Raw genomic sequence first — 10,752 nt, 5'->3', positions numbered from 1 at the left:
TTTTGTCCACTTTTTTTTTTTTTTTTTTTAAACCAAAGTCACTCCACCCGTTTACCAAGAAATTTTAGAGCACTTCATACTTCCTTCTACTGACCAGATTTTTGGAGATGCTGATTTCATTTTCCAGCAGGATTTGGCACCTGCCCACACTGCCAAAAGCACCAAAAGTCAGTTAAAAGACCATGGTGTCGGTGTGCCTCACTGGCCAGCAAACTCACCAGACCTGAACCCCATAGAGAATCTATTGTATTGTCAAGAGGAAAATGAGAGACCAAAAAAATGCAGATGAGCTGAAGGCCACTGTCAAAGAAACCAGGGCTTCCATACCACCTCAGTAGTGCCACAGACTGATCACCTCCATGCCACGCTGAATTGAGGCAGTAATTAAAGCAAAAGGAGCCCCTACCAAGTATTGAGTACATATACAGTAAATGAACATACTTTCCAGAAGGTCAACAATTCAGTAAAGATGTTTTTTTTATAGGTCTTATGAGGTATTTTAATTTATTGAGATTGTGAATTGGTGGGTTTTTGTTAAATGTGGGCCAAAATCATCACAATTAAAAGACCCAGCGGCTTAAACTACTTCAGTCTATGTGTACTGAATTTATATAATACACGAGTTTCACTATTTGAGTTGAATTACTGAAATAAATGGACTTTTCCACGATATTCTAATTTATTGAGATGCACCTGTATATGATGCTGAAAAAAGAACAGAGTGACTCTGATGTTTGTATTTAGTTCTTGGCCTGTCTGGCTCAGCTTCCTCCTCCAATGAACACTACTGACATCCTCTGGCTGTCCTGCATCAGCTGCCCACTGTTAAGGTACACACACACACACACACACAAAATATTAAAACTCTCTGAACCTCTGTGGTCTTCCACTGTATTGTGCACAATATTATATTAATGGTCTGTCTGTGTTGTGTTGACAGTGTGTCACTTTTGGGGAAACCACCAGACAGTTCAGTCATGACAGTTGCCACAGGGAAGAACCTAGATGCCATACCAAGAAAGGTAGGATCCCACGTCTGTCAAATGTGTCAAACCTACAGGATCTCGGAGCCTTACTTACTGGGTTATTGCTGCTAGAGAAACATACATACTGTTAAACTGTACTATACAGTGATACAGTAGTCATTCAAAGTATCACACTCTGCCACAGTAATGGCCATGTTTGCCACAATAGCTCAACACGGCATATGTTACAGTATAATGTCTGTAAGTGGCACTCGGCTTACACACAGCTTTTCACACCCACTACAGTACTGTGGCTAGTGTGATGTTGTCGTGGCTAGAGTGTGATGCCGACTAAATTAATTCAGACAAATCATCCCAATTTAAATGATCATTTAATATTACAATTATTCTGAATAGAGTAGTAGTTAAACAAATAATCTGGTAGTGAACAGAGACCAGAGTCACTCCTCCTGCCATGAGATAGATAAAGTATTAAATAAGAAGACTGTCAAAAGCGCCAGTCAGTCCAGTCAGTTGTTGTTGGTCACAAGGTACCGTCAGTCAGTCTTTTCTGTCAACCCACAGTCAGTCATTGTTCCCCCCGGCCCCCGGGGGCCGGGTCTATGGTACACTTTTCACGGTAGCATTGTCATCCTCTCTTCTTCTTCTCCTCTAACCCAACTATCCAAGCCTTTTATCTGCTTGCACTTACACAGCCTTCCATGGCCTGAGAAGAGACGCAGTCTCATGCCAGCTCCACACACACACACACACACACACACACACACACACCTTACTGATTTCTTATCTTTTTGCATGTTTGTCATACTGTAATGTTTCAGATCATCAAACAAATTTAAATATTAGTCAACGATAACACAAGTAAACACATCATGCAGTTTTTAAATGAAGGTTTTTATTATTAAGGGAAAACAAAATCCAAAACTACAAAGCCCTGTGTGAATAAGTGTTTGCCCCCTAAACCTAATAACTGGTTGGGCCACCCTTAGCAGCAACAACTGCAATCAAGCGTTTTCGATAACTTGCCATGAGTCTTTTACAGCGCTGTGGAGGAATTTTGGCCCACTCATCTTTGCAGAATTGTTGTAAGTCAGCCACATTGGAGGGTTTTCGGGCATGAACTGCCTTTTTAAGGTCATGCCACAGCATCTCAATTGGATTCAGGTCAGGACTTTGACTAGGCCACTCCAAAGTCTTCATTTTGTTTTTCTTCAGCCATTCAGAAGTGGACTTGCTGGTGTGCTTTGGATCATTGTCCTGCTGCAGAACCCAAGTTCGCTTCAGCTTGAGGTCACAAACGGATGGCCGGACATTCTCCTTCAGGATATTTTGGTACACAGCAGAATTCATGGTTCCATTTATCACAGCAAGTCTTCCAGGGCCTGAAGCAGCAAAACAGCCCCAGACCATCCCACTACCACCACCATATTTTACTGTTGGTATGATGTTCTTTTTCTGAAATGCGGTGTTACTTTTACGCCACACATAATGGGACACACACCTTCCAAAAAGTTCAACTTTTGTCTCGTCTGTCCACAGAGTATTATCCCAAAAGTCTTGGGGATCATCAAGATGTTTTCTGGCAAAACTGAGACGAGCCTTTATGTTCTTTTTGCTCAGCAGTGGTTTTCGTCTTGGAACTCTGCCATGCAAACCATTTTTGCCCAGTCTCTTTCTTATGGTGGAGTCATGAACACTCAGCTTAACTGAGGCAAGTGAGGCCTGCAGTTCTTTGGATGTTGTTGTGGGGTCTTTTGTGACCTCTTGGATGAGTTGTCGCTGCGCTCTTGGGGTAATTTTGGTCGGCTGGCCACTCCTGGGAAGGTTCTCCACTGTTCCATGTTTTCGCCATTTGTGGATAATGGCTCTCACTGTGGTTCGCTGCAGTCCCCAAGCTTTAGAAATGGCTTTATAACCTTTTCCGGACTGATAGAGCTCCATTATTCTCTTTCTCATTTGTTTTTGAATTTCTTTGGATCTCGGCATGATGTCTAGCTTTTGAGGATCTTTTGGTCTACTTCACTTTGTCAGGCAGGTCCTATTTAAGTGATTTCTTGATTGCGAACAGGTGTGGCAAGAGAAATTGAACTCAGGTGCGATAAACCAGTGTTTTGACAGGGGGGCAAACACTTGTTCACACAGGGCTCTATAGTTTTGGATTTTGTTTTCCCTTAATAATAAAAACCTTCATTTAAAAACTGCATGATGTGTTTACTTGTGTTATCTTTGACTAATATATAAATTTGTTTGACGATCTGAAACATTACAGTGTGACAAACATGCAAAAAGATAAGAAATCAGTAAGGGGGCAAACACTTTTTCACACCACTGTATATTCAGTCCCCATCTAAGGAGGAAGTCACTCAGGATGTTGACCCATAAGTTAAACAAGGGGGACCCAGCCTAAAATATTCTTGCTTGAGCAAGAAACAGGTCAGGCTTCCGTAAACACTTAGCTCAGCCTTACATAACTATTATAAATAATATCTATATTGGAAGAATATACCGTTCTATTACATATTACCTCTGGAACCTTGTTTATTTTTAACCACTGCAATGTCATATGCCATCAGCACCATCAAGTAGGCCTGTCTTAGTCCATTCTGTTACCCATTATGGTGTTGGGAAAAAAACTTAATGGAAAAGCCCTGTGCTCATGGTTTGTAATGGTTGTATGCTTTTGAATTATTATTTTATGAAAAATATACAGTATTGTACTGCTTTCAGTATGGAGGTGGGGGTAGCTGCTTAATATCATTGATTCTTTTGCTGTAAATTAATTATTATTGTGTGTGGATTTGGAGTCAGTCAGCAGCCTCTCTCATCTCATCAATTCCTGTACTGACTTTTCCACTTTCATGATGTATAGTTGTTTTCTATGTGGTGGGATTTTTCTTTTTCACTGCCCTACTAGCTACTGCTAGGAACCGTTATGTTTCAGAATAAAGGTGAGTAATCTGAGTTCACAGGACAGGAGGTGGTGCTTTGTGTCTGACTCTCTCAATGTGTTGTTCTTTTTGACTAGACCCAAAACTACTTTCTTGGCTGTTTCCTGTTGAAGTTTGGTGTGACAGTGTGTGCCTACCTGTTGGCCTTTGCATTTACCCTGCAGGAGGTCTGCCTCAGAAGCAACAGCAATATGACTGTCACTTGCCTTCATATATTCAAAGCCAGGTATATCATCAGTAATTACAGTATGACAGTTACTTTTAGGATAACATCAGCATTTAAAATGATGGTTGCTTACTGAAAGTTTTGTGTGATAGAGAACAAATAGTGGAAAAAAAGTGATTCTGTGCATCAAGAGTTCACAAGATGTAATTGTTTTTCTGTGTAACTGCAGCTCCTCAAATGAGGCCCCTCACTGGTTCAGTGAGCTGTCAGATGGCCTGCTGCTGACTCAGAAGGTCATGGCAGGGTTCCTTGTTTTACACACAGGTAGGAACTCACACTAACATACTGTATGCAGCATAAAGCTCACTCATGTTTTCTTTTTATTTTTTAATCATTATTCAAATTGATCCCTTTCTTGTTTATGGTTGCTAATTATTTTCCAGTGGTGATCTCCCTCAGCTATGTCCACCGCTCTCAGCCTCTGTGGAGAAAGAGTCCTTTCAGCAATACCTGGTGGTGTCTCATTGTACCTGTGGTGTAAGCATATTCACAGACTAAAGCTGGGTTTATATCTGTTGCAGTGGGTTAATAGTGCTGCTGTAACTATTAGGGATGGGCATTTCAAGCAAATAAGCTATTCGATATTCACTGGAAATTATTCGATTATTTGAAGGTCCTAGACCCACCCCCAGTGTACATGCTGTGACTTCACCTGTAAGTGGCAGTGGAAGCACATTTGCCAGGGTTTCCGCAGGATGCAGCTCTAAATGGAAAAAAACTTTAAAAAAATGGACTAGGTTTCTAGGTCAAAGATGTTTCATCTCTCATCCAAGAGGCTTCATCAGTTCTGCCTGACTGGTGTTGAGCTGGAGATATTTATCCCTCTCAGTAGAATTTCAGAGATCCGGAGATATTTTTTTTTTTTTTTTTTTTTTTTTTTTTTTTTTCTTTTTTTCTCAGCTTACTATGACCTGGATGAATGAGAATCTGCTGCTCTAACAATGCTTCAGTCTGAAGAACAGCACTCTGTATTTTCCATTTGTTTATATAATACCAGGTGACTGTCACATACGATTCGGTTGTAAGCGTCAGCCATGCATCTGTGGTCAGAGGCATCTTTTCAACACGTCAAACGACTGCGCGACTCACATGCATTTTCATCATACAGTTTATCCAGTATGCATTTTTCTTGATGGGACCGTATACTCCGGCTGACCAAATGCCATTAAACTTTGAAAACCCTCCCCCTTGATGAAACTGATGAGCAGCATGTCCTCTATCATCTTTGTGATTGTTGAGTTTCCCAAAGAAGTTCTGCATGTTTCTGCTGTTTGGTGTTGGGACCGTAGTACTGACCTCGTTACTGCATTATTTCTAGCTGCTGGTAAAAACAAGGGAAAACAGTGGCTTTTTATTTTTAGGTAGACAAAAGACAAAACCATAGTCACATGAAAATATTTTTTTTCGAAAATAATTGTCCATCCCTAGTAACTACAGCAAGTTTTTAAATATAGTGCTGTGTCACATGTATTGTACATGGTCAGGCATTTATGGATGTCCTGGTAAACTTTTTTTTGTTTTGTTTTGATCCCCAAATTGAGTTCTACAAAACTTAGTGTCTCTGCCAGTCAACGTGTTCACATGGACTGAAGTAACCAGGTTACAATCAGGTTTCTCCAGTAAGCTGATTTCTTAACTGTCAAATGGGAAACCTGGTTTCAATAATCAGGGTAGGGGATTAGACAAACCTGATTTCCCCGGGTGGATTTCTCACGGAGAATGACAGTTTCTCTGCCATGTATAAATGTAACCAGGTTCCTAATCAGCTTTCTACAAGAATGCATGTGCAAAGGACAAGCTCCAAGGTCACTTGTGCACTGGTGAAAAACAGGAAGTTGTCACCAGTGTAAACAGATGATTATCAACGTGGTGAGCAGCAGAGCAGGCAAAGCAACTCCACAAAGGGTAGCTACTGTTGTGATTTGCAGGTGAAACAACATTAAAGAGACCAAAATGCGAGCTTGATCGACTGGGTCATTTTTGTTTATGGGAGGATGCAGTCGCATAATGATGTCAGGCTTTCCAGTCACAGGCGCACCCATACAACGCCTTTCCACTTTCAGTAAGCTCATGTATACTGGTGTTTTTGAGTAACCTGATCACTGCCGTGCATGCGAACACGTATGATTTCTGCCATAACCTCTCTCAGTAACCTGGTTACTTAAGTGCATGTAAATGCCCAGGTATCTTATGCTACCCAAGTATATCTGGCCATCCATTTTTATTTTAATTAATTTTTTTATGTCTGAGACGGTGACGCTGTCCACGATTAACTACAGAGCAGTTTCCCCTTGCTGTTTCATCTGCGCAGTGCATTGATTCACTCAGCCCACTCCTTGCCCTGCTCACTCATTCTCTCTCTCTCTCTCTCTCTCTCTCTCTCTCACACACACACACACACACACACACACCACGGACAACAGGTTGTCTGTGAACAGCTCCTTAATAAATTACTCTGGAAGATTATTTAAAGGTTAGAGGGCCATTTTGGGCCCCCCTTGCCCAGGGCCTTGGGCGATTGACCCGGTGTTCCCCCTACGTTGGTGGCCCTGGTCAGAAAACTGGAGATGTACAAGAGGAGGAGGACAGTAGCTGGTATGCTAGTGTAGCAGCAACATGAACAGCACAGCAATGGCAAGCACAGAGGCACTGTAGTATTACTGTATTAAAAAAATAAATAAATGAAAGTGTATGATAATTTGCTAAAATTTGCACATTGTGCATTGTAAGACTGTAAATATACACTCAGATTGATTTAGGGATGAAAAGGAGACTTCAGCAAGTTGATCGTGAAAAAAGCAGGAAAGATGCTACATTTCTGCTGCAAGTTTGTTTTCTGCTTGTTCAGCAAGAGCTGTTCATACCATCTCCATTACTGGCAGATTTTCCGACTCTCTGCTCCACTCTGTGTATACACTCAGATTGATTTAGGGATGAAAAGGAGACTTCAGCAAGTTGATCGTGAAAAAAGCAGGAAAGATGCTACATTTCTGCTGCAAGTTTGTTTTCTGCTTGTTAAGCAGGTGCTGTTCATACCATCTCCATTACTGGCAGATTTTTCGACGTCTGAGAGCAGCCCCCCCCCCCAACTTTACATAGAGAAGCAAGGAAAGGAGGGGCACTTGAGAGGAGAGACAGAAGTAGACTCCCAGGTGTAGACACAGCAGTAAAAGAAGTAAAGAAGGACTTGCTTTATTTTATTTAATACTGATCCTTTAAAATATTCCCGGATTGGCACCGATATCAGTGCAGGACATCCTGCTGTGTTGCTTGTTACAAACTTTAGTTTAATGAAATGTGATATATACAATGAATTAATAAAATGAATTAATCCTCTGTCCCTTCCCTCCCCAGTCTGCTCAGTCAGATTGTTCAGGCCACAGTGGATTACCAGTTGTGGCACAACCAGGGCAGCTACCTGACCTTTAAGCTGGGTGACATACCACTGCTAGCCTGGCTACTGGTCTCTCTGTCCTCACTGCTGGTGGTGGTGGTCAATGAGGTGGTGAAGCTACATGAGATACGGTACTTTGCAAAAGAGTAACAGACATTTGTAGAATGAACATGAGATAAGAGAAATCTACACACCTTCTTATTTAATAGTTATCTTTCTATTTACACTGTAAATTAATATGGAAGATGTTAAAACTATGAACATGTTTGGAATTATGTAGTAAGCAAAAGGTATAAACAAATCAAAATGTTGTAGATTCCTTGAAGTTGCCACCTTTTGCTTTGGTAGCAGCCTTGCACACTGATGGCATTCTCAACCAGCTTCATGAGGTAGTCATCTGGGATACTTCCAGCAGTCTTGAAGGGGTTTGCTGAGCACTTGTTGGCTGCTATATCTCCACTCCACAGTCTGGCTCATCCCAAGCCATCTTAACTGGGTTTTAGGTCAGATGATTGTAGAGGCCAGGTCACCAGATGCAGCACTGCATCACTCTCCTTCTTGTTCAGATGGCCCTTACACAGCCTGGCAGTGTGTTTTGGCTCATTGTCCTGTTGGAAAAAAAAAACAAATGATAGTTTTACAAAGCACAAGCCAGGTGGGATGATATTGCCAATAATGTGCAACGCTTTCATCAAGTCAAACAGTGGCAATTGGAGGAATCTAAAATTTAAACTAAATCTAAGGCTAAAATGCACATTTTGTATTGTTCTGTAGTTAAGTCTCCAGTATTAATCTAGTGTAGAAAACTAAGAAAAAAACTTTGAGATAGTGTGTCCAAATTTTTGACTTGTTTTATAGATTAGTGATAGAAATAAGGAATAGAATATGAATATTGTAAATGAGTGAAAACCATAGATCTAATGGCTTGGGGAGATAATTTACTGAACCTGTTGCAAATTACCATCAAGTGCACAAAATATTGCGGCACTGTAAATTTTCAGTTTAGCAGCATATTTACCAAAACTGATGATGTAAATGAGCACAGCTGCAGCTGTGGTATTTTTAATACACTCGATTCAGTTTATTTGTATAGCGCCAATTCACAACAACAATTGTCTAAGGGCACTGTACATAATCAGGTCTAGACCTTATAAGGAAAACCCAATAAGTCCCCCTTGAGCAAGCACCTGGCGACAGCAGGGAGGGAAAAACTCCCTTTAACAGAAGAAACCTCTGACAGACACCGGCTCTTGGTGGGCGGCCTTTTGCCTCAACCAGTTGGGGTGAGTGGATAGAGGAGAGAGAAAGAAAAGAAAAGCAACAAGACACAACATGTTGCCTTGAAATATCAGAAGACTAATTACACTTCTGCTCTCCATCACTCTCCTACTAGGATTATAATACTATACAGTATCCACATGTATCCACAGTATGTTTATATATATCAACATACACAGGACATATATATGTATGAAAAAAATATTATATATGCCTACCTCATGGGGTAATGAGAGTTGGAAAAATAAGAGTCACACCGGCTCGGACGTCGCCCGGGTCAACAAGGTCTGCGTCAGGTGTTGAGGAACCAGGGCAACCTGATGAGAAGTGGGCTACTGGAACAAGACATTCATGGACAAGAGAGGAGAACAGGGAACTACTGGAATGCTACTATACAAGTAACCCCAGCGAGAGGGGTTACATATGGAGGATGGATACTTCGAATCCCAACATCTAGACTAACATCGAAACAATTAGTAGCTCGGTGCTCTAACATCTGCAAGAAGTACCTGCTATCACAACTAGAGATTGACAAGGTACAACACAAATGCTCCAACAAGGGGGAGCCAGGACGACAGGTCAGGGGGGAGATATCATCATCATCATCACCCCCACAATTGGAGATTGGGTACCAAGCCCCAGTAACAGGCCCGGATGAGCTTGATTCAAGAGCAGCTGACCTGAGATTGAAGATCATGAGCAAGATGGACACCTGGAACTCCCGTAGTCAGTTAACAAGTGAAGTGCCTTCTGAAAGTCTTCTAGAGGATGTGAATGCAGCACTAAGAACAATCCCTACTACGACCATCACTGAGACCAACAAGCTGATATACACCACAGCAACTGTGATCCTTGAGATGCTTGGCTATAAGTTCAACAAAGGCCATAAGGAGCAGTGTCCTCCATGGAGAAGGAGGTTGGAGACCAAGATCAATGCAGCAAGGAGAGAAGTTAGCCAGCTATTAGAATTGCAGAAAGGCATGATGAACAAAGGGTACCTAAGAAGTACAACTCACTGTCCATACCTGAGGCCTTAGAAAGTGAAGTGCCTTCTGAAAGTACTAGAGGATGTGAATGCAGCACTAAGAACAATCTCTACTACGATCATCACTGAGACCAACAAGCTCATATACACCACAGCAGCTGTCATCCTTGAGATGCTTGGCTATAAGTTCAACAAAGGCTATAAGGAGCAGTATCCTCCATGGAGAAGGAGTTTGGAGACCAAGATCAAGGCAGCAAGGAGAGAAGTTAGCCAGCTATCGGAATTGCAGAAAGGCGTGATGAAGAAAGGGGTACCTAAGAAGTACAACTCATTGTCCATACCTGAGGCCTTTGAGACTGCCAAGCAAAGGCTAACAGCCCTAGCCACCCGGCTGAAGAGGTACACCAGAGAAGTTGAAGCCAGGAGAATAAACCGAATGTTCTCCACTGAGCCACCCAAGGTGTACTCTCAGTGGCAGGGTAATAAACACGAGAGCAGACCCACCAAGGCTGGAGACTGAACAGTTCTGGAAGAGCACATGGGGGAACGAGGCATCACATAACAACAATGCCCAGTGGCTGGTGGACCTAAGAGCAGACCACAGCAACCTCCCTGCACAAGACCCAGTAATCATCACAATGGCAGACATTCAAGAGAGGGTCTCAAGTATGAAGAGCTGGACAGCACCAGGCCCTGACATGATCCACACCTACTGGTTAAAGAAGCTAACTTCACTCCATGAGCGCCTGGCAGGACAAATGAACCAGCTACTAATGGATGGAATCCACCCTGAGTGGTTAACTGAAGGCTGGACAGTCCTGATCCTGAAGGACCCTCAGAAGGGAGCAGTACCATCCAACTACCGCCCAATAACCTGCCTCTGCACAACATGGAAGCTCCTGTCAGGCATCATAGCAGCTAAGATGAGCAGGCAC

General features: G+C 42.2%; 1 protein-coding gene across 1 annotated transcript in view; it reads left to right on the top strand.

Annotated features, from left to right (window-relative positions):
- tmem94 (transmembrane protein 94) overlaps nt 1-10,752 on the top strand; it is a 115,549-nt gene that overhangs the window by 97,385 nt on the left and 7,412 nt on the right. Inside the window, 6 exon segments of the mRNA XM_020608888.1 lie at nt 745-830; nt 941-1,022; nt 4,012-4,160; nt 4,330-4,424; nt 4,544-4,637; nt 7,515-7,685. Of these exon segments, the coding sequence (XP_020464544.1) occupies nt 745-830; nt 941-1,022; nt 4,012-4,160; nt 4,330-4,424; nt 4,544-4,637; nt 7,515-7,685 (677 nt within the window).

The sequence above is a fragment of the Monopterus albus genome, unplaced genomic scaffold, assembly GCF_001952655.1.
Source record: "Monopterus albus unplaced genomic scaffold, M_albus_1.0 scaffold96.1, whole genome shotgun sequence".
NCBI lineage: Eukaryota > Metazoa > Chordata > Actinopteri > Synbranchiformes > Synbranchidae > Monopterus > Monopterus albus.
The sequence above is the reverse complement of the archived record's forward strand: the minus strand, read 5'-3'. Positions and strand labels throughout refer to the sequence as shown.